We start from the raw sequence: 22585 nt of genomic DNA, 5'->3' as shown, positions 1-22585 counted from the left end.
TGGACCCGAAGTTCAGAAGCAGATTTAGAAGCTTTTGTTGATAAGCCGCCATCTTCGCTAGTGATCTGTTTGTGGCAAAGATAGGATATCGAAGAGAATAGGATTCCGAGAATTTCTGCGTAGAGCCTCAATGCACAACACGTTTCCCCATACCATGTATAGTTTGTAAGCCTTTTCTCTGTTACCCTCTTATCTCTTTTGTTGGCGATATCTTTCACCTTTGAGTTTAAAGGCTCGACTAACGTAATGAATTCTCGCGTTACTTTAAATGTGCTGCGGCATATGGTTTCCAGATGAACACGATCAGCCGGCGATGGAGAACTGAACCGTAGTGAAGGGTGTCTCCGCTCATTTGTAGCCAGATTATCAATCGATTGTATTGCTACGATAGGGTCCTAGATCTGTTCAAGTAGATCTACACCTTCCGGCTCGGGGTTCAGTACGCTGAGCTGTTTAATAGAGCCCTGAACACTCTTGAGATGTACCAATAAATCTGCCGTGCCAAGATCAGTTGTTGATTCGTACGTATCGCAAATCTTCTTAGCTACACGATCATAACCACCTGGATACGCTCGAATAATCAATCGTTATAGCATCCAGAGCCCACCTAGGTAGAACGGCCATTGATTGACTTAATTTAGGTACGTAAGATCCATCGTTACCCAGCCGCCCAAACAACCAACAGGTTAGGGACAGATCGGAGATCTGTTGCATGACTGGGGGGCAGTTCAGCTGCATGCACCCAGCCACCACCTCCCGGCACGGGTCATTGCAGCATCCCAGTTTCAATACCATACCTGTATCTTGCCGCCCTCAGAATAGATAATTCCACTTCTAATTAGGTGCCTGGGTATCTTCGGCGTTCGTCCGCTTACCACAAAGTTGACCATCCTAATTATCTTGTCTGTTGGGGGTTAGGGAGCTGCTCTGATTTGAGGGGTGGTGGGTCAACGGACTTTTGGTGGCGCTCGCTCAGGCAATACTACCTAGTTTTGTAATCTTACAGAGCTGCTGCAAAAGCAAGTGTAGCGCTTGGTGAGCCAGCCACTATCAAACCGGTGAAGCCTGTATTTTTTTGCTACCGGTGTGCATGCCATGCAGCAGTAAGATTCCGCATTAAGTATACCGGAGGTGCTTATTGGATATGTTCCCCTGTACCTCTGAGTGCTGAGGCTTGCACCCACATATTCAACTGAAATGGTTTCTAAAAATTCATAACGAGCTTCTGGCGACGACGCTATCTGGAGGTTTGATTTAGCCTCTGAATATGTTCCATGGTTGAGTTGCTTTGTCCCTATTCGTGGGCCGAATTGATAATATGCCATCCACCACTTCCAACTCAAACTCCTTGCCCACACAAAATGTTTCTAGTATCCATGGCAATTCCACCTTCAATCTACGCCCGGTACTCGTGGGCTTGTTATTCACAGTATTGGCCTATGTATGTTCCAACAGAAGAAGTCAGAAAAGGGTATATGAGTGACTATAGCTTAAGGTCAAATTATACCAGCTAACAAATATTGCCTTCTTTAATATAGCAAGAGCTCGTGCTCACAAAACAATACAATTGCGAACCCGTACTACCTAGAGTGCCGTACAAATGGCCGTTAGCCCTAGACCTCCTTAAAGTTCAATTCGACGCACTTTTCAGTGGCCACACCCTTGAAGCCCTAACCGATTATATCACCATTGCAGACACAATCAGACTGGAGCTGTGGGGGGTAACTGGCTACATTACCACAGATCCCGAGAACATCGAAACAATACTCTCCACACGATTCGAGGATTACGGTTTGGGTAATCGTCGTGTAGCTACGCTTCCGTTTCTTGGTGAAGGGATATTTTCACAAGACGGGGGTCCATGGAAGCGCTCCCGTGATCCAATCCGACGTCAATTCGCCCGAGTTCAGAAGCAAACCCTTCAAGTTTTCACCCCATACATCGAAGGTCTCACATCGAAATTAAACGATGCAGCAGGCCAAGCAGAAGTCATAGACCTTCAGCCGTTCTTCTTAGAATTCACCCTCGACACTACGACCGAACTCCTTTTCGGCGAACCCCACAGCAGTCTACCAAAAGAAAGTCGAGATGCTTTGCGTGATAACTTCGACTACGCTACATTGGGGGTTGGAATACGGGTCAGGTTAGCTGACTTCGCTCCATTATATAATCCTACGAGGTTCAAGAAGGCCTATAGGGTTGTTCGAAAATGGGCGACATTCTTCGCCGATAGAGCATTGAAGTATAAGGACGAAGTTGGAGAGGAGAAGGCTTTTGAGAAGTATTCTTTCATTATCGACCTATGGAGAGAAATGGGAGACGAAAAACTCGTCAGGGACCAATTGCTTCATATCCTCATGGCTGGCCGCGACTCGATGGCTGCCTTATTGAGCTGGACCTTGTAGGTTATAGCCACACCACTTACTATTTTCTATACCTAACATTGGCTCGAGTTTCCATTTGGTTCGCAACCCAGATATTCTTGAAAGACTCCAACGAGAAATCTCCGTCGTCCCACTTGACACACAGATTACTCGAGAGCAAATCCAAAGATTGCCCTTCCTCCGATGTTGCTTAAATGAGAGTATGCTACCAAAGTCCACCCACATCGTCTATTATATGCTCAACTGCTAATACCAAGCTTGCAGCCCTGAGATTATATCCGCAATTAGCTCTCAACTTCCGATTCGCCAATAAGAATACCGTACTTCCTCGTGGAGGAGGATCGGATGGTAAATCGCCGGTCTTCATTTCAAAATACTCTGGCGTAGGATGGTCTTCGTACCATCTACACCGCCGTGAATCCCTCTATGGAGTTGGTTCGCGTCTCTACCATCCACAAAGATGGGAGGATGGTGAATTAATGAGGAAGGTCAAACCAGGCGCAGGTTTTCTAGATTTTCATGGAGGAGCCAGAGTCTGCCTTGGGAGTAAGTCAATACCTAACCCACATAATACTCAAACGGCTTCTAACCATCAATAGGAGATTTCGCACTAATGGGGGCAAGTTACGCCATGGTACGGCTCCTCCAAGCCTTCCCAAAAGTCCGACTGCCACCGGGAACCCCTAATGAGCCTGTTGGTGCTGAAAAATAGACCTTCACAATCATATTGTCTCCATTAGATGGCGTCAAGGTTCAGTTAACTTGATTCGGGGACTCTAGTGTTCCAAGTAGTGTTTTCATATCAATTTTCAATGTCATCTTCGTATTTATGGGGATGTACAATATATTGAGCTGGCCTCATAGACGATAGTTTTAAACGTCTGGCCGATCCCCTTTACATACACGCGTCTGATTTCAAGTTTGTATTCAGACGTTGTATTTTGCGACTATTTTAAGCCCCGAGTTGTCTTAGCCGATCCAAACTCGCCAAATAGTGGCATGGATCTTGGAGTGTTCATTTTGCCTCATGATGAAGTCCAACAATAGCATCAACATAGGCCTCCCGTAGGTCCCACAAAAGGAGTATCGACCTGGTGTACCCCCAACATAGCAAGTATAAATACCCTTCAAGCTGCTACTGAATAAATCGTCTTATGACCGTTGGTGGATACAGGTCCCCTGAAGGTTTTTCTTTTTTTTCTCACTTGCGGATATAGATATCTACCCGGTGAACCACTTGGTGCGCCACAAAACGCGCACAATGGAAGATCAACCCGGACTACCCTCGACGGAGGGTTTCCATTACCCACCCCTCCATCCAGCAGGGAACGCCATAAGAGTCCTAGTTGTGGAACCTGGCGATTTTGATGACGAGATTATATCGACACTCACACCGGTTGTCTTCAGTGAGAAGCCGAAGTATGTGGCACTCTCATATACTTGGGGGTATTCGTATCCAGACAACGTTAGGCTTCCTATTGCGCCAATACCCGCAGGTGAGTCACCGAGTGGCTACACAGATACGATTCCAATTGGCTATGATAACGGGATACAAGCGCCTGAGGCGTCGGCGATGGCGGCGAGTAACGAAGCAGGCTTCATCATTGTCAATAACCGGCGGTTCCCCGTGAAACACAACCTATCTCTTGCGTTAAGACACATCCGTTACTTTTATGGATCGACGCTATCTGCATCAACCAAGGGAACACAGAGGAGCTGAATATGCACGTTTCCATGATGTCTTTCATCTACAAACGAGCAACCACCGTTGTAGCATGGCTTGGCGTCAAGGAGTACAAAGACCAATACACTAGTTTCCAATACATGCACAGAGAATGGAAGTTTGGACAAACGACACACCTAGCTGGATATGTCGACGATCCATCCAGTATGGACTACTCTGCAGAGCCCGACGAAAATACTTTCGCTCGTGTCACACGGAGCACTTATTGGACACGACTATGGATAGTGCAGGAAGTATGTCTACCCCAGAGGCTTAACTTCGCGTATGGGTCGAAATTATGGTCTTGCGAAGATCTGCGCCACTGGAGACATCCCAATATATCTGGCACTGGACTGGAGAATATGGCCCACCTTCTAAGTACAAGGGAAGCTAGGCACAAAATAAGATGACTCTCGAGTACCTAATAGAAATTTTCCTAGAGGCCAAAAGTAGCGAGGTACGAGACAAGATCTATGGCCTTGTGGGACTGGCGAATGATATCAAGCCACACTCAAGTACCGATGGCATAGATCCCATGGGGCAGTACACTGAGTCGCTGGATCTCCAAAATGAGGATCTCCCCGATGCGCCAAAGGGGAAAAGAATGTTCAAAATCGATTATTCCCGTTCGCTATATGAGCTTTGGGTTGATGTCTTAAAATATATATACTTCAAACCCCAAGGGGGAAGTACCAGACAAACCCTAAGTGTTACACGGTCATCCTCGTTCTCGGGCGGGGATATTCTCGTCGGAAAGGAGAAGCAACTCTACGTTGCAAGGGCCTCTGGAATGGTTCAAAAAGCTCTTGGGCAGAAGGTAGAAGAGGAGTTAAGGGGCAATAACAGCTCTAAGGGAAGTATCACATCCTATGCCGTTGATTTAACTTAACTAACAGAACCCAGGTCCTAAGCTCCGAACCGGTCATCCGGGCTATAGGTTACCTCAGCGGCGAAGTGCTAGAGTTAGATCCAGAGTGCACCTCTCTAATAGTTAGCCATCATTCAGAACAGGAATGGCTAGATTGCATAGAAAGCCATTACGCCGACTCGGCCAACATAGAAGCGCTACGAATAACGAATGAACAATATATGGTCAAAATATTAGAGTACACGGATCAGGACATGGCGAGAATCCGCGACATTGACAACCCCAAAGTCACAGCTTGGAGCCTTACTGGCCGCAGGCCTCAGATCTCCAGCCCCGCGTACATTGCTGAGTACGCGAAGATATGGAAAGATGCGCGAGGACAAGATCGGAACCACTCAACTGGGTCGACAATCTGCCTCTGTACTGGAAATCAGATCGCGATTATCCCGCCAACGACTAAACCGGGGGATGTCATCGTCAGATTCTGGGATTGCAATGCTGCAATCGTTATGCGACCCTTTGCTAATGTCAATGACGATCAGAACACGTCCTTCATGCTTGTCGGGAGGGCGGATGTCGCTGAAGTCGTGGAGGGGCACACTGACAATGAAATCGAGTCAAAACAACATGCACGGCCGGTAGAAGGACTCTTAGGTCATCTATCACCTCGTTACGCTAAAGGCTCCCAAGTTCCCGGCGCAGTATATGTGGACTTGGATTTTGCTACGTTACAGCTGATCACTGCTTCAATAGAGATTGGGGAGCAGCAGAGTTTCTAAGGTACGAATTTTATACGTTGCTTTACATCGTAATACATACCGGTACATACCGGTTCATACAACCATCGCTGACTTAAAATCGTTTGTCAACCTAGGAATAACGAGAATGTTCGGAGATAATTCATCATGTAACGAGACAAATCATTCAGGCACCCCCGAGGGCCCCTAAACTCTCCGAATCCTTCCACATGAGGCTACGATACGAGCCTTGAGAGCGAAGCAAGCGTGGAATACGAAGAATATCCCCCTCGTCGAAAAGACCTCCCACGCGCTCCGATAGGGTCGTACATGTGAAGAGGAACTTTAGAGTCGCGGCATAGTTCCCACCATGGGTATCTATCAGCGACCGTACGACGTACCTTAGCGCATCCCTTGTTTTCTCGCCCGTGAGTATATCGATACCCTCAACCACAAGCACAATAATAACACTAGCGGGTAGTTTTTTAATTAGCCTCCTGAACTCCTTACAGAGGCTTTCAATGTCATCAGCGCTGAGATCCCTCCGACAAGCTTGGAGTTCCTTGGCGCCAAACGCGCGGACCTGGTCAATCAATTGCGATAATAACGCTTTGGCGAGCCCTTCAGGGGTTCCAAAGATGTCTCGTCGTCTATTCCGATGTCGACTGCAAAAGAAAGCAAGGGGTATCATGGTCACACCAGTGCTGCCGGAGTCGATTGAATTCTGTGGTTGCTTCGAAAGTTGCAGTCCATATTCCATAACTTGAGCAGCGACGTATGATATCTCACTACTACTCGATACCTCACAACCACCGTCTACAAGTAAAAGGGACGAACTATCTAGAGACATCCACGCTTGTAGTTGAGGGTGATTTTGGAATTCCAAGATCCGCTCTCCATCTAGCCTGTTTCCCAGGCCCTTACGGACACTTAGGAGGGCCTCGCAGTCATCGTAGAGGAGATATTCGTCATAATCTAGTTCGCAGAGCAAATCCTTGCGCAGCGACTCAACGTTAGGCGCGTTTCCATATGAGCCCATTTCTAAGCGATGCAGCTTTCGCGCACCCTTTCGCATGGCTACACGACATTTATCAATTGATTATTCCCTCTTTTTGCGCGGATGATTACTCACCTTCATCATGGATTGGCTGAAGAAACTGGGCGAACTTCTCGAGCGCTTGACATCGGGCCCCAATTAAAGCGATTTCTTCGCGGGTTTTCCCAACTGTGTAGGCTATCCAGTGTTGTTCTTCAATTGACTTATCGCTGCGCTGGTTCCGGATTTTCAGTACATGTGCCTCGAATCGCCCAACGGCCGTCTTGACATCGGCTAGTCGGCCCTTCAGAGTCTCTGTGAAGCTTTGAGGGCTGACGAGCAGTTTTATGCCAGTAACTAGGATAACCCATTAGCAGAGAACTCGAATTTCAATTAGATGGACAGCCTAAATTACCGGCGCGGTTCTTGATGAACCACACGAGGATGTGTTGTATCAAGCGGAAGAGGGCCACATATAAACCTGCATTCCGCCTATGCAATTCTTCATCCTGAATATGAATATGTATTCGCAACGCATGGTCCTTCATGATATATGGGATGTCCTCAATAGCTTTATAAACTTCCTCGCGATAATCGTGCGACCGTTGTAAGGCTGTGAATACCGCCTTTAGTCCCCCGCAAAGTACGGCACCACAAGGGACTTCATCTGGAACCATAGACACAAAAGTCAAACCAACCTCCGCCCTCTGGCACACAGCACGGAAAGCCGACTTTATTTTCCCGGTGAATCCTTTGGTATTGTGGTCCTGGATTGATAATGCATCTAGTGTGTTGCATGCTGACACCATCGAGTTCTCGACATCCTCCCAATTAGTGAGATCCCCTGATTCTATTAACGGCTGGTTTTGCTTCTTGAGAAATTTATTCGCCGTGGCGATTAACTCATTAGCAGGTGCTGTACACTCGCCGTAGAATTCCTTATATCTATTATCAGATGAGTCGAGGGTTTTATTAGCGAATATAGCGAAAGGGTAGCTCACTCCTCTGATGAGTAAGTTGGTGCATTCTGCAATTGGTTACTAGCACTATGGTATACAACCCCAGAGTCCGCTACACCATTCAACGCTGGATGTCGGCTCCCGTCAAGTGTCATTACAACAAATTCGGGGACTTCAGGATGAGGATCGCTGGTAGATGCGAAGGTCATCGTACCGCATTTGAACAATTATTTGAAAAGGTCTTAATAATCATAATATCCACCATGGACAACTTAGAGGCGAAGGCAGTGAAGCAGAACCCTGGTTCAGGAAGTCGAATATGCCTAAGCATATAGCGTGCCTAATGGGTGGGACGTTTCCCCATTTTCTACCTAGACAAGTCTCAGATAGGCATGCTGAGGCCGCTAGAGTTGTACAGCCCTGAGGCACATAACCAAACCCTTCTGCGCCTGGGGTTACATTTTGCACTTTGACGAGAGGTGGTGTAAGCGGCTAGAAAGTGGAACGGTATTACCCAATAATCACGCGGGCTTAGTGGTCTTTTTGGTGGTGGAAGGATTTGGGGGCGAAGCAGGCCTTAGGCGGAGGTCGATGAGCCGATAGTCTGCCTAAAGGTTGGAGGGCGCCAATTTCCGTCTATGGGCTCGTCGTTTCGTTCTTCTAGCTTGAGCCCGTTGAATTTATTATTTGTAACAGCCAGTGCACACAGCAAAAATGACGGATGCCTCGGCGCCATCCGGCGAAACCACTTCTCCGAAAGAATCAGGGGTTGAAAAGGAGACGGCTTCGGAGGCAGCGCCCGTCAACGCTGAAGAGAAAAAGCCCCAAATCCCGCCCGAATCGAAAGAGGCCCTCGGAGAAGATGGCGGGAAGAAAAAGTCCGTTGAACCCGACGGCAATCAGTCCGCCCCGGAGTCGGATTCCTCATCTGATGAGGATCCTCCAGCCAGCCAAGCACTGTCTGATATGATCGGTATTATACAAAGGAATCTCCTGAAGACAAGGAATGAATTGGTAAAACTTGCTCCACGCCCGGCACTTCCAGGTAAAGTGGGCGTAGAACCTACCCCGGAGGATAAGTTCTTCGGTGAAATCATTCGCCTCCCCATGTCGGAGTGGGCGAAGAGGAAGCATCTAAAAACGGTTTCCGTTCCGCGTAATGTAGTTCTCAGGGCCTATTATCGCAAGTTGCCATCATCAACAACGCAGAAATCGACCGATTCGTACTCTCCCAAGGATCTCGAGGAACCTCAAAGGATTGCCATTTCGTCAACATGGCTGATATCTGAGTTGGAAAGTATAACTAGCATCGCAACAACTTCTGAACCCGTTTTGTGAGTGTATCTCTTGGGAGCATTGGTCTCATCTGGTGCGGATATGCTAATATGATACAGTACAAAGCCACCCTATAAGGTATATATTCCTTATTTCTCTTTACCTCTACCACTGCTAACGATTGAAGGCCTTCGTTCAATTTTGGCCGGGAATTAAAGAGCGATTGGTTACATTGAAGGATGAATTATTACAACTAGAGGCGGAAAAGGAGGATACAGAGCCAAGCGAGGGAAAGCTAACAGAGACGATACCAAATGAACCCAGCGCAAAAGGCCATGCCGAGGGCGTTCCGAAACCCGCTGTAAATAGAATTTTCTCGCGAGCTCAGAAACTTATCGACCTTCGCTTTCGAGTCTCACATCTTGAAGCCCTTCATGACTTCATTTCGGCCGAGTTAAGCCGCCCGTTAGCACTGCGAGCTAAGATAGAAGACGGTTCTATCGAGAGGATCGGCTTCGCAGATATATGGCAGTTATTCAACGCTGGAGATTTGTTGTACTCGAAAGATCACGGTTTCGAGCAACTCTACAGAGCTTATGCAGTGACGGGCGGTCAGCAGCGAATGAGAAACCTAACACGACGCGAGATGGAAGACCTAAGAAGGAATTTCTCAGGCATTCACAATCATAGGTACTACGCCCGATTGCGCTACCAAAATGAGAGTGAAATTAGCGAACAAGGTGCCTTTAGTGAAGAGGATCAGGACCTGAACCCACGCGGTACGGCTATTGGAGTCGGCACCTGGACGCCTTTCACGATTGATTGTTACAACATTGTCATGGACAGCACGCAACTTGGCGCCGTCGAATGCTGTAAGCGGATACAATGGTACATTGGCGAAAAGAATATAAGGGATCTACCAATAATACCCCTACGCTTTTTGCCCGAGCAGGATGTCATTCTGCAACGACTTGAGGCGCGAGGCTTGAAATGCGTACAATGTGTCGGCCATCAGAAATACGATGGATCCGCTTATGATTCCAAAGGTCGTTCTAGACGTGAACGTCTCCAGGGTGACATATATGTGGACTACGAAGAATATTATCGCAAAAGAAACTTTTTTGAACCAAGGTTGGGGACCCTTCGCAGAACAACACCAGAACCTACCGAGATCGAAGAGGAAGAAGGACGCGACAACTTCTCAGTATTCTCATTGGATCATGAGATCGACAGACGAAAGAGTGATATCTTCCTCGCCTCTCATGCAGAAGAGCAACAACCAAAATCTCGCGAGGCAATTGCTCAGAACAAAATGGAGTTGAGATTGATGTGCCACCAAATCATCGCATTTGTATTCAGGTCTCGCAAATGGGGTTCGTCTTCTCATACCCCATGACGTAGATTTCACTACTAACTCACTTGAAAGCCCGTCTCGAGGTTAATTTCGTAGAAGATATTGACAAGAGCTTCGAAGCTCGTAATAGTGGATTTCATGACTTGATTATCAAGCCGAAATATCGTCGACTTCTCGTTTCACTCGTGGACAGCCATACCTCCAATGCCAACAAATGGGGAAAAGTTGGCGCAGCAGAAACTAAGCCCCTAAACCAGCTCGATCTCGTGCGCGGAAAAGGGCTAGGCTTAACAGTGCTGCTTCATGGACCGCCAGGGACAGGTAAAACTAGCACAGCTGAAACCATTGCTAGTTACACAGGCAAGCCACTCTATTCCATTACATGTGGTGATCTCGGGGATAGCCCGGCGGAAATCGAACGCAAATTAGAGAAACACACAGGCCGAGCCGATAAGTGGGAGTGCGTGCTGCTCCTCGACGAAGCTGATGTGTTTCTCATGAGGCGTGACTTCAAGGATACCCAACGTAATGCGTTAGTATCGAGTAAGTATTTATCCCAACACACCTTATTAAGAATCTAAGAATCGCTAACCGATCTTATAGTCTTTCTCCGAATCCTCGAATACTACTCTGGCATCCTATTCCTAACCACGAACCGTGTCGGTGTCCTCGACGAAGCATTTAAATCTCGAGTCCACATTGCCCTTCGATACCCGAAAGTAAGGCTACCCGAGACACTCGATATTTGGAAAGGATGCCTCGATCGCATCGAAAAGGACAACGAGTTCCGAGATATAAAGATTCAATTCGACCGAGGCGAATTGATGGAATTCGCAGAAAGACACTACCAAAAGCATCACAAGAAAGACTCAACTTGGAACGGTCGTCAAATTCGAAATGCATTTCAGACAGCCATCGCGCTCGGACAATATGAGCGCAACAGTAAAATCCAAAAGAAGGGACTTACAGAGGCGAAAGTATTAGCTTCTGGCAAGGAGAAGTGGCGAATAATCCAGTTAACTAAGAAGAATCTGGAGGTCATCGCCGAAACCGCCCAAGACTTCGAAAAATACATGGAGGCCGTTCATAGATACCCCGATGTCGAGATAGCAAAAGCGGATCAGATCCGAGACGATGATTTCAGCGAGTTATCGGAGGAAGAACCCCCCTTGCGGAAATCTCATACATTTAAACACAGCTCGGGGAGAAAGGAGAGCTCTAAGAAGTCTGGGAAATCCGTTGCTACTTCATCCGCTCGAGCGGCTACTCGAGCCGACGATTCGACAGCTGAAGATAATCCGAGTTCGTCTGATGGCGACATAGCTGCTAATGAAAGCAGTTCTGACGATACTGATGACGATATCTAAGTTACAATTACTTAGCTAGATCGAATTATGACTCAACTTTGGATTAACGAAGTTCTAGAGATAACAGGTATTAATTAAGTAATCCCGACCGTGTGAAGTTATATGCGAAGAGTGATGATCAAAGACGGGAATAGAGACAAAATAAAATGGTGGGGTTATCAACACCTATGATTTAGTGCATATTTAGCGCTACCTCAGCCTCTCAGGTGCTATAAACACAACGACATACGCGCTAAATATTCCTGTAACTTTCCAAGGCTGGTAGAATTTAGCGCACATCTCCCTCGGGAGTCGCCGTAGTTGGTGCCCAAGTGGTAAATATAGCGCAACAGACAAGCCTAATTAGGACCCTAGAAAGTCGGGCTGGACTTCTATCAAACCACTAATCCAGCACCTATCACCAAAATTACCACTATAACTACCTAGGTACAACACACGAACGCTATATTCACAGCATTCATAGCAGCAATGTATTTTCAACATATCACACCCCAAACGATCTATGATATCTAAAACTCATTTTGTCATCCTGTATTAAAGGAAGTAATTCAATAACCTCAAGGCACACGCGGCCAAGATATTTTAATGGAGCCAAGTACGCCGCTCTCGTAATGTACAGAATCCTAATCCTCTTCATCTTCATCTTCATCCGCCGCATCCGCCATGCTAGTATCCGCGGCTGCAGCTAGTTCACCCTCACCATTTCCACCATCACCTTCGTCTTCCTCGTCACTATCATCGAGGACCCTACCACGACGAGCGCGTTTAGTAGGCGCGCGAGTAGTCGCGACCTCTTCTTCCTCTTCTTCATCGTCATCTTGTGCCGCTGTATTATCTACTTCCATTCTATCATCGTTATCATCCGCTCTGGATGCATCATCTGCATCCGAAGCAGGAGAGCGGTGGTTCTCCATAGCCCGCTCAGCGCGGTCCAAGGCATCATCCCCTTCTTCGTCTGAGCTGTCGACGACGATCTCGGCGGACTTGTACTTGCTTGATTCCTTTTTGCTAGTAAGCTTTCGCTTCTTCTTGGGTTGACGCTCCTCCTCAGATTCAGATTCATCACCGTCGGCATCGGACTTCTTCTTTCTCGAACGACTCTTGGGCTTGCCCTCGCCGGTCGACCTAGGTTTTGTCTTCCGCTTTCGCTTGACCTTCTGGCCCGTCTCGCTATCTGTGGTCATTTCGGCCTCTTGACGAGCCTTGTCTTCTTCGGCCCGTTGCTCAGCGAGTTCTCTATCACGTGCTAGAATTTCTTCACGTTCCTTGCGGATCTTTTCTTGTCTCTCTTGCTCTTGTGCAATAGCCTTTTGGCGCTCCTCTTCTCGGCGTTTCAGTTCAGCCTGTCGTTGTTCTAGCGCAGCTGCAAGTTTCTCCTTATTTTTCTCTTCGTACTCTCTCTGACTCTCGATTTGACGACCAAGTTGTTTTCGTTGTGTATTGCGAGCCATGTTTGCTCGCTGTTCAAGATCAGCCTTTGGATATGGCGGCTGGGGATGAGTAGCAATCTCATCTAGGGCAACAATTGCTGCTTCAAGGCCCTCGGAAGCCTCCTCGAGTTGAGCTAACGAACGCTGGGTTTCAGGCACATTCATAATGTGCTGAACCTGTTGAATTTGAACGAACGCCACATTAAACTTAAAGTGGATCTGATCTGATGAAGCTTCCAGTGCCTATGAAAACTTGTCAGTCCATGCAAAATGCGAATTGTACCGTAATCTCACCTTTTTCGCAAAAGTCAAAGCATGCTTATACGCATCTATATTGCGCTCATGTCTACCCCTGTTCAACCATGTTCGACCTAGACACGCTAGAATATTTGGATCATTCGCTTTCCCCTCCTTCGACAACGCAATCTCGTAGCTCTCGATCGCCTTGGAAAACTGACGGAGTTCTGCATATATATGTCCGATATTGGTGTATACATTGGCGTCTTTAATGGTTTCTCGTACCTTCAGGAATATGGGGAGCGCAGATTTATAGTCTTTCTTGTCCTCAACGAGCGCAATGGCAATACCTTGAGCGGCATGCGCATTCTTTGGGTCGAGTTGCAACGCCTTATCGAAGAACTCAACGGCACGGGTGTACCCAGCAGATCGCTTTTGCTTGTCTTGCTCAGTTTCTCGGCGCATCTCACGAGCGGCCATCATGTACAAATTACCCATACCGACAAGTGCGTAACGATCATGCTTGTCGTGGTACTGGAGGGTATGTTTGTAATGTCGCAATTCGGGGTCCTCGTTGACATTACCCGACTTCTTTCGAGAACTCACCCGGCCTAGGTACCAACCATACAGGGCACGAACTTCGAGGTCAGATGAGCTTTCTTGTTGTAAGTGTGCGACAGCATCTGGGCCTTCCTTATTAGGGGATTTGCGCAATTTGATATAAGCTAGTCGCGCCTTAGCATCGATGTAATCATCGTGGCGCGCCAAGAGCCCTTCATATACACCGACCGCTTTATCCGTGAGACCTCTCGACTCGTAGCTTCTACCAAGGTTAAAACTTATGGTAGTGATCAAGTCGTCTGTATCTACGTCCTCGCCCTTTTCGCCGATTCGTACACACGAATCCAGTGCAGCCTCGAACACTTCGCTTGCCAACTCATGCTTCTCAGATTGAGAATAGAAGCATCCAATATTGTTAAGTAGCTGCGGGGGGAGATTCCTGCGAAGAGCGTTACGCAAAGCTGACTCATCCTCGATGTCGGTCGGGTGTTCCGAGGCTGGAATTTGATCCAACTCGAGTTGCTCAACCTGTAGAAGGCATTCGAGAGCTTTGTCTGGGTGATCATTCTCGTAAAGACGAGCAAGATTAAGCAAGATCGCAGAATCTGGGGATAAATTTTTCTTGGGGTCTTTCCAAGCCGTGCGGACATACTCAAGGTATTCTATAGCCTTACGCATCTCCGCAGACTTGTCTTCTTTAGCAGCAGCATATTGATTGGCGAATACTTCTTCAGCGTATAAGGTACCTAGCAGAATCATAGCCTCGTAATTTCGCTCATTCTTGTTAACCGATTGGATGATCTTCTCCAGACGAAGCTTCGCCTCTCCTAGATCATTGTTCAAAACGGACAGCTGAGCGACACCAAATTTTGCGGGGAGGTATCCTCTTTCAAGTCCACCTCTAGCTTCATCCGCACGACGGTAATAGTCAGCAGCTGTCTCGATATTGCCACTAAAGTGTTCCTTCCGGGCAAGCAAATACCATCCATCACTAGCAATGGCGTTGACGTCGGTGTACTGAATGGCCTTATTAGCGAGGGAGTCAACGTGCGCGAGATTCTTGCTAGACAAGAAATAGCTAGCGAATGTTGCACACGTCAATGGCTGGTGCTTGTCAAGCTTGAATGACTTCTGGGTATACTCAGTCATTGCCTTTTTATAGAGTCGAATAAACTCAGGACTGTTGATGGGAACCCGACCGCTGGCGTCCACGTAATATAGACCAAGAAGAATGTTGGCAATCTTCGACTCCGGATTGATCTCTAAGCATCTCTCCCAAGCCTGTTTTGCATCTTCCTTATGTTTGAGTTGCCAGAAGCACATCCCAATTCCAATTCGAGGATCAGGGTCTACCAGATCTGGCATCCTTTTGAGAACACTTTGATATGCCTCCAGAGACTCTTTGTAGTTGCCTAGACCAAAAAGTGCTCTTGCTCGTCCAAGTGATGCTAGCATATTCTTAGTTTGTGAAACTTTGCTCGCTTGGTCGAAAGACTTCAAAGCACTTTTCAGCAAATCAGCTTTTTCCTGCTCAACATGACCAGCTCCGGACGCTTTAGATGGTGTCTGTAGCGAAGCCTTCAGGAGCTGGAGTACTCCACGTGCAAGAAACAGCGGCGGGAACGCTGGGTTTATACGTGACGCCTCATTGAGGGAGGATGTAGCTAATTGCAGATAGTAATCTTTGGTCTTGGCTTCGGATAAGAGAGCTCCATCAGGTGCCACGCGAGGAGCTTCACGACTCTTCCAGAGATACATCCAACATAGACATGTGACGATACTAAGCCTCTCTTTGGGATTGTTATCTTGCATGGCATTACCACCGCGATTAAGCATCTCAATGGCATGGTCGATCTTCTTCTGTTTCGCGTACGCGAGAGAAACCGTCATCCAATAGGTGCGCGCGGCTCGCTCGTTCTCGAATAGGGTACAGAGCTCGGTCGGATCGTCGACCAAGTCCTCTAGGTCAATTTCAACAGCTTCATCTTCTTGGTCGCCCTGGACAGGGATATCGATAGCGCTGGGAATATCGGAAAATCGTTTGCTAACGGGCGCAAAGATCAGGTCATTGTTCGCGCCACCATTCGCGTGGCCATTCTGGGAGGACGACATCTTGATGAAATACGTTGGATGTATCGATGTGTAAGCGATCGCGATGGAGCTGAAGAGGATGAGGAAGAAGGAAGGTGAAGCGTAGAATTAAGCAGAGGGCGAAAGATCGCGACAATCAAGACGAAAAAGTCGCGTTTGGAGATGTTCAAAAACCATCCCCAGACAAACGCATCATCGTCCAAAATAAACTTTTGAAAGAATATGTGCGAATAATAATTAGAATAAGAGACGCGTCTTGCGCCTAATGTGCAAGTTAATGGTTGTGCAAAGAATGAAGTGCTTAGAAAATGATGCTCTTGAAAGGTTGCAGCTCGGAGGTGAGGCTGAGAAAAGAATGAAGAATTGAAGCTTGTAAAGGTGTAAAGGACCTCTAAACCTACCCAGGTACATGGGTACTCCTAGGTTCACTAGTGTTAATGCAGGTGTGGCTGATTAAATGTGGCACTTACTGCCGATAAGATATCGATAAGCCAGCCTATTTCAAAATGACGTACCTTTGTACCTTCCATGGTCAAGTTTTAAAAAAAGCTCTCAGCTCGACTAAAGTTGAATCCATTTTAACACTTACAACTTCCTAGGAAGTCACACAACGTACCATTTCGAGAGTACATCAAACACGCTATAGGAAACAAAAAGCTGCTATTCGCGGCAATGTAAGAAATGGAAACTCTCGCTAAAGATGTGAATATAAAATTGCTAAAGATTCTCAAAAATCACGCACGATCGGGTCAGTTCAGAAACTGCCGTATCCGCATCTACAGTATCATTACGAATTTTGTTGCCCTTTACAGAAGGTAGGCGACAGACTTCATGTACCAAACCGTGATGCATGGGTTCTTAAGCCAATTAGAACACGTATCGAGAGCAATCAAGTGCCATTTACGTTAATGTGCATCTAGGCGACATAATTATCAGATCTTTAATTGTTGGATCGGATAAGTCTCCTTCCTCTTTCTTTACTTTATCAATCAACCCTCTCACAAGCCTAGGATCTGGCCAACTTTACTAGAATTCGTAGTATCCTATGAGCAGGTACCGGTACTCATGTGTACGCACTTGAGGGCACCCATATGAAATACATGTATACCAAAGTCTAAGAATGTAGAAAGTATGGTTATAGTACTTTAAATACAAGAGATGGTCACCGGATGTTCGGTAGAATGTTATTTTGCCCAGGCGCCGAACATTCACAATCCCTCTCCCGGATCGGGTCCGCCTCCGGGTCCGCCTCGGTACTCCGCACCTGCCGGCTTTGGGCGACAAGGTTTCGGCACAGACATGGAGAAGGTTCCGTTGGCTCCGCTTTTGCGTTACGGGATGCCGTTACTTGTATCTTTATTCCTTCCATCAAATAGAGAGCAAGTGGAAAGGTCAATTTATAAATATTCCTGTTTCCTCAATCCCCCCCTCCCCCACAACAACTGGAGTAGGAATCAATGTCCCGAACCAGTGGCTTCATCTTTCATTCTCCATATTACGATTTCATCTTCGTTATACAGTACAATCTTTTTGTCGTTAAGGCATATATTTGCTTTCTAACACAAGATCCACCTCGAAGACGAGAGTCTTTTGTCTGGTTTTGTCGAGTAAGGTTAAGATAATATTCTTCAATATGATGAGAGACGTCGTCACTCCTACCTTGTTCACTATTGTGTTCATGCTCTTCACAGGCCTCTATGGCTTCGTAAAGTTCTCGCATCAGAATGACTATGCGGTATATTCCACATCCCAAAACCTACCTAGGTAGCTTTCTTGGCGAAGTACTTATATTTACAGACTCACCACAACATGGTAACCAAGGCGAAGGAGCATGTAGGCTCGGTCTCGGCCGTAGCCACACCGGTTTACCACGACAATCTTGGCGATGAGGCACACCAGCATGTTTCTATGTTAGAGGACCAGCACGTCATCACCGGCTTCTCCCGACCACTCATTACATATTCCTATGTTGAGTCCCCAACCGCTCTGGAGAATTTGATGTTCTTTCTCGACAATGGTCTGCGTAAGTAATCACATAGATATTAGCAGAATGGAACTCTAGCTAGCCTAACAGCTATAAATCTCCCCGAATACGACTATCGCTAATTCCACCTGTTGTAGATGGCGCCGCCGATTTCATCTTCATCCTAAACGGACCTACCGACGTTGCCAAATTCATCCCTAGCAGGACCAACATTCAAGTTGTCTCGCGACCAAACGAATGTTTCGTCCTCGGCGCACACGGTGAAGTTCTCCGCAAGGATGGTTTGTACAAGAAGTATAGTCGTTTCATCACTCTCAACTCTGACATTCGAGGTCCTTTCCTACCTTACTCGAACCATGGCTGCTGGAGTGATGCGTTTCTACACCAAGTCACCGAGGACGTCAAGGTTGGTACCCCCGATATAAAACAATTCACCGGACCCTTTCGTTAACATTAATTTCTAGCTTGTCGGAATGACTGCGAACTGCCTTCCAAAGTTCCACATTCCGTCAATGATCTGGGCAACTGACACACTCGGCATGGAACTTCTCCTTAACCTCCGCGAAGATGCATCAGCATCGAACACAGCCTCGGGCAATGGACAAGTAGCCGCATTTCAAGGATGTTATAGCAACAAAGAGCAAGCTTTCAATGGCGAAGTCGAAGCTACGGCTATCATCAAGAAAGCAGGTTACGAGGTCGATGCCCTGATGACAGCTTTCCACGCCTCTCAAGATTATGAAGAGTATTGCGCTAAGGACCCTGTCGGAGACGTTCTCGAAGACAAGCAGTACAATAACACAGACGCACACCCGTACGAGACCATATTCATAAAGGCGACCCGCGACACTGACCCAGTCACCGTTGGTCGATTGACAGATTGGTACCAGTCTCACGCTAGCAATGACACCTTGGGCATGTGTGGTTGAAATTGTTGAGTTGAACTAATCTGGGTGGTGTAAAAAGGGTGTTGTCATACATTAACCACAAAATTCCGACGATGAGGATATGTTCAAAAGTTAGCTACCATTCAATTTTCTAGGCCGGCTTTCCTGTAGGCGAAAGCTAAATAATAATCCAAAGTCGCTTTATATCGTTGTAAACTTCCCAAGCCCATATTGATAGAGACGTGGTGCTCGAATTCCAAAAAATGACATCGGCGAGTAAGAAACTTCAAATGAAATCATACCGTGCATGTATTTCCTGAACGCTACATGCATCATTAAATACATCCTTCTATCCCATTATATACACATACACGTACTCATGATCATAATAACCAATCTCCCTAAAAATACATAAAATGCCCCCCATCCTTCCTCGGTTCGCCCGGCGCCGTGTAATCCACGCCGCCAATCGTCGTCAAATCCTTCTCAAACGCATCCTGGATCTGGGTGACCTGCTTCAACTGTTTCAAATCAACCTTTACACCATCAAACGCAGCCAGGTTCTCAGCCGCCTTAATAACATTCTTGATCTGCCGACCATTCAAATCATGTGCCGCCAGACTCTTAAACCCTGCCTCATCTACATCCACACCACCCGGCACGCGAGAGCACAAATTCCGCCAAATCTGCAATCGCGAGTCGGTGGTTAGATCCGTATACCGAATCGGCACGTCGATGCGGGACTTGAATCCGTCGTCGAAGGCGGTGACGCGGTTCGTGGTTAGGAAGAGGATACCACTGTAGTATTCGAGGGCACGTAGGAATACGCTGACCATGGCATTACGATGGACATCATGCAGGGACCGGCGCTCGAGGAAGACGTCTGCTTCGTCGATGAGGAGGACGGCGCGCCAGGTCGAGGCGAGATCCATGATTCGCGTTAGATTGACGTCGAGGTGCCCGCTTGATACGCCGAGGTCGCCGGAGGATACCATGTAAAGGGGTCGCTTGACGTATTCGGCTACGCATTCTGCTGTGAGTGTTTTGCCGACGCCCGGTGGGCCACTATTTTAAAATGGAATTAGCAATATACTGTGATCATGAAGCAGGGAATACATACTGCAGCACACAAACAAGGCCCTGTCCCTTCCCCTTAACAATATCATCAAAGCCCTCCCTCTTATTCGAATGCGTCGAAACCACCGCCTGAACTGTCTTCTTCGTATCCTGATTTAATACTAAATCATCAAAACACTTCGTGTTCCACTCAATCGGCGTCACCTTATCCACGAAGAACTCGAGAAACAATTTCACCGAAAACGCGTACCCCCTAACCGTGGCGCTCGCAACCACCGCGTCGTCATCGGACAGCTTATCGAACGTCTTCGCTTCAGGCACAAAAGCCAGGTTTTCCACCGCCCTACGGTGTAACCTTGTTTTGCTTTTCTCGTGCCGTTGGTCCCCTGGAAGCCGGAGATCCACGACGAACATGTCATTAGCCTCGTGTCGGTGGTACGTCTCGCAATCGATCATGATGCGGCCTTTAACATTGATCCGCGCGTACCCCTGATCCGTCTTGCGCAGCGCAATGCCATCGTATTGCTCGAAATGTTGTCCGACGAAGCCTTCGAATTTCCTCCCTCTCTGTACAAGCTCCTTCCTGACCTCAACTGCATCTTCTAGTAGATCAAGAGGCATGGTAGGGAGCTCCTTTAGCTGACGTGTGCCGGCATATTTCGGAACAATGAGCTCCACTTTCCTCGTCCCTAGTTTCGTCCCATCGAAATCGACGAAAGACGCCTCGATATGGAGGGCCTCTCGTTCACTAACTTCATCCTCATAACAACAGCTGCTGACGCGAAACGCGCGGTGCTGCTCCAAGGCCTTAGCATGGATCAGCTTGCCGGGCGGAAACAGCGTCCACAGCTTATCATACGGGATAGCTCTAAGGCCCCCACTAACGCATTTCTCATACGCAGCCGTGTCGTTCTCGAAATGCGTCTTAATCCACGAGTTCAGTAACTTCAACTGCGCCATCGACTCCTCGTCCTCCTTAAACCGATCCAGACCCTCAGTCTCAATTTCCTGCCTGTAATGAAACAGCGAGTGAAACGGCGCCTCGATCTGGACGTCCTCGACATTAACCGGATCATCAGGGTAATCCCCAACCACATCCCTAAGCAACTGTCGTAGCGGCTGGTGATTCACATATAAGCGCGTCGTATCAAGATCGCCATCATCGTAGTACACCCTCACGAGGCAAAAGGCAAACAACCTCCACCAATCCTTCTGCTCCGGCTTTTCCGTTTCCTCTTCTCGCTCCGCGAAGAATTGCTCATCCCAGTCGTCGTACTTCAGGTCCAGATGTTTCATTTCGCATTTCATAGTCTCGTCCTTAGCGATCGTCGCGATGGAGCTACCTGAACCACTTACTTCGGTTTCCGAACCAACTCTCGTTTTAAACCCCCTCCGAAGGCTCCGTTTCAGTTGCGACAGCATAGGCTTCATTTTAGGCAACCCCATGTTGACAGAAAAGGATACGAGTTCAATTTTCTCGTTTATAGATTTCATGAGTTTTATGGTGAAATTAGGTAAAAAGATATCTCTAGAAACTACCCGTGCATACTGGGTATTCCGCAAAGCAGAAGTGATATATCGACTACACCAACAAAGGCTAATTTAATATCTAGATTATACGAAATGAAAGGATGATATAGCGTATCAATAACTTACAAAAAAGAAGCAATTAACGATTTAAGTAACATAAAGCTGAGAATTCGAGGGAAATATACCGAGACAGTGAGAATCTTCGAATGACACTGTATATTTCCATGCAGGCTGCGGTCATGGCGTCCCTCAACGAATCCTCCAACTAATTCGACATCATCCGAGAGGCATCCGAAAGGCGGCCGCCGACGGGGTAAAGCAGGCTAGGCTGACGAATGAGGTAACCCGATATACTTAATGCACGAGCTTTAAACTGCCTGAGCGTAATTCGATATGATCATTGTGACGAGTCACTGGACCTAGAAAATTAGGTGGATTTGAAGACCGTGATATGTTCCGCGAGACTCTGGCTCATTGCACCTATCACCCAAAGTATCAGCGCAGCATTTCGATAATGTGTATCTTCCAACCACATGGAGTAGAGCTACAATACCTATTATTTTCACTGTTAACCATAGGGAGTAAAGAGATAGCAAATCGAAATGGACCAATCATATCGAATTCCTTCGGGTTGCCTCTAGCTATAGTCCGTGATTCGTATGCTCAACCATCAGATTGAAGGCTGGACTGAACGATTATTCAACGGCAAAATAAAGACATAAGCACTTAAAATTAAATGTATCAAATGGTTAAGAGCACTTAGCTTAAGAGGAATATCTTAAAACGGATACGTCTGGCTCGAATTTTTTGCATATCTATACTATCGGATTCACGAATCGCCTTCACCACACGCCGACGCTCGCAAAAGAATCGAACCCTCAATCGCACGCATTCGTCTCTTTAAAACTTGAAACTTCCAAACTCTTCGTGGTATTTTATCATGTCTCCGCAAGCGACCTCTATGCAACCAATGGTTTAAGATATTCGTGTTCTTCGTTTAGGAACTCGGCAACACCGTGTATATTATACGGCGTACGCACGCGATGGTTCGCGCAACTCTAGTCGATGAATCATGTGAAACCCCT

At 47.2% G+C, this 22585-nt stretch overlaps 7 protein-coding genes across 7 annotated transcripts; 4 read left to right on the top strand and 3 right to left on the bottom strand.

Annotated features, from left to right (window-relative positions):
- Window positions 1–1318: 1318 nt before the first annotated feature.
- F4822DRAFT_423973 (cytochrome P450) lies at window positions 1319–3096 on the top strand (the record flags this gene model as incomplete). Its single annotated transcript, XM_051460069.1, has 5 exons — window positions 1319–1441; window positions 1539–2401; window positions 2454–2584; window positions 2649–2930; window positions 2984–3096. 5 exons carry the CDS (start codon window positions 1319–1321, stop codon window positions 3094–3096), a joined length of 1512 nt encoding a protein of 503 aa, XP_051319277.1.
- A 549-nt stretch (window positions 3097–3645) lies between these two features.
- Window positions 3646–5754, top strand: F4822DRAFT_423972 (heterokaryon incompatibility protein-domain-containing protein; the record flags this gene model as incomplete). The annotated part of the gene is made up of 4 exons (XM_051460068.1): window positions 3646–3990; window positions 4041–4485; window positions 4548–4924; window positions 5011–5754. The coding sequence occupies 4 exons, from the start codon at window positions 3646–3648 to the stop codon at window positions 5752–5754; spliced, it is 1911 nt and encodes a 636-aa protein (XP_051319276.1).
- A 72-nt stretch (window positions 5755–5826) lies between these two features.
- Window positions 5827–8168, bottom strand: F4822DRAFT_15199 (uncharacterized protein). Its single transcript, XM_051453020.1, has 4 exons — window positions 7750–8168; window positions 7164–7693; window positions 6845–7105; window positions 5827–6789 (listed from the first exon to the last, which is right to left on the bottom strand). The coding sequence occupies exons 1-4, from the start codon at window positions 7914–7916 to the stop codon at window positions 5900–5902; spliced, it is 1848 nt and encodes a 615-aa protein (XP_051319275.1). The 5' UTR covers window positions 7917–8168; the 3' UTR covers window positions 5827–5899.
- Window positions 8030–12035, top strand: F4822DRAFT_15137 (uncharacterized protein). Its single transcript, XM_051453013.1, has 5 exons — window positions 8030–9041; window positions 9102–9120; window positions 9170–10355; window positions 10409–10879; window positions 10940–12035. Exons 1-5 carry the CDS (start codon window positions 8422–8424, stop codon window positions 11701–11703), a joined length of 3060 nt encoding a protein of 1019 aa, XP_051319274.1. The 5' UTR covers window positions 8030–8421; the 3' UTR covers window positions 11704–12035.
- Window positions 12036–13355: 1320 nt separating this feature from the next.
- On the bottom strand, window positions 13356–16384 carry F4822DRAFT_384873 (uncharacterized protein). The gene has a single exon (XM_051456569.1). It carries the CDS (start codon window positions 16041–16043, stop codon window positions 13377–13379), a length of 2667 nt encoding a protein of 888 aa, XP_051319273.1. The 5' UTR covers window positions 16044–16384; the 3' UTR covers window positions 13356–13376.
- A 957-nt stretch (window positions 16385–17341) lies between these two features.
- Window positions 17342–19115, top strand: F4822DRAFT_439572 (uncharacterized protein). Its single transcript, XM_051462648.1, has 4 exons — window positions 17342–17757; window positions 17820–18045; window positions 18144–18412; window positions 18471–19115. Exons 1-4 carry the CDS (start codon window positions 17656–17658, stop codon window positions 18933–18935), a joined length of 1062 nt encoding a protein of 353 aa, XP_051319272.1. The 5' UTR covers window positions 17342–17655; the 3' UTR covers window positions 18936–19115.
- Window positions 19115–22162, bottom strand: F4822DRAFT_15078 (P-loop containing nucleoside triphosphate hydrolase protein). Its single transcript, XM_051453004.1, has 3 exons — window positions 22054–22162; window positions 20014–21980; window positions 19115–19958 (listed from the first exon to the last, which is right to left on the bottom strand). Exons 2-3 carry the CDS (start codon window positions 21462–21464, stop codon window positions 19295–19297), a joined length of 2115 nt encoding a protein of 704 aa, XP_051319271.1. The 5' UTR covers window positions 21465–21980; window positions 22054–22162; the 3' UTR covers window positions 19115–19294.
- Window positions 22163–22585: the final 423 nt, after the last annotated feature.

The sequence above is a fragment of the Hypoxylon trugodes genome, assembly GCF_022578975.1.
Source record: "Hypoxylon trugodes strain CBS 135444 unplaced genomic scaffold F4822scaffold_1, whole genome shotgun sequence".
In the NCBI taxonomy this organism is placed as follows: domain Eukaryota; kingdom Fungi; phylum Ascomycota; class Sordariomycetes; order Xylariales; family Hypoxylaceae; genus Hypoxylon; species Hypoxylon trugodes.
The sequence above is the reverse complement of the archived record's forward strand: the minus strand, read 5'-3'. Positions and strand labels throughout refer to the sequence as shown.

Excerpts from the sequence above, each read along its gene's own strand:
- F4822DRAFT_15199 (XM_051453020.1), bottom strand. The coding sequence starts at position 7,916 with ATGACCTTCGCATCTACCAGCGATCCTCATCCTGAAGTCCCCGAATTT. Across the intron at positions 7,106-7,163 it reads GTTCATCAAGAACCGCGCCG|TTACTGGCATAAAACTGCTC; the intron begins GTAATTTAGGCT and ends GGGTTATCCTAG. Across the intron at positions 6,790-6,844 it reads TCAGCCAATCCATGATGAAG|CCATGCGAAAGGGTGCGCGA; the intron begins GTGAGTAATCAT and ends AATGTCGTGTAG.
- F4822DRAFT_439572 (XM_051462648.1), top strand. The coding sequence starts at position 17,656 with ATGATGAGAGACGTCGTCACTCCTACCTTGTTCACTATTGTGTTCATG. Across the intron at positions 17,758-17,819 it reads CGCATCAGAATGACTATGCG|ACTCACCACAACATGGTAAC; the intron begins GTATATTCCACA and ends TTATATTTACAG. Across the intron at positions 18,046-18,143 it reads CTTTCTCGACAATGGTCTGC|ATGGCGCCGCCGATTTCATC; the intron begins GTAAGTAATCAC and ends CACCTGTTGTAG.
- F4822DRAFT_15137 (XM_051453013.1), top strand. The coding sequence starts at position 8,422 with ATGACGGATGCCTCGGCGCCATCCGGCGAAACCACTTCTCCGAAAGAA. Across the intron at positions 10,356-10,408 it reads ATTCAGGTCTCGCAAATGGG|CCCGTCTCGAGGTTAATTTC; the intron begins GTTCGTCTTCTC and ends CTCACTTGAAAG. Across the intron at positions 10,880-10,939 it reads ACGTAATGCGTTAGTATCGA|TCTTTCTCCGAATCCTCGAA; the intron begins GTAAGTATTTAT and ends CCGATCTTATAG.
- F4822DRAFT_384873 (XM_051456569.1), bottom strand. The coding sequence starts at position 16,043 with ATGTCGTCCTCCCAGAATGGCCACGCGAATGGTGGCGCGAACAATGAC.
- F4822DRAFT_15078 (XM_051453004.1), bottom strand. The coding sequence starts at position 21,464 with ATGAAATCTATAAACGAGAAAATTGAACTCGTATCCTTTTCTGTCAAC. Across the intron at positions 19,959-20,013 it reads GGCCTTGTTTGTGTGCTGCA|TGGCCCACCGGGCGTCGGCA; the intron begins GTATGTATTCCC and ends ATTTTAAAATAG.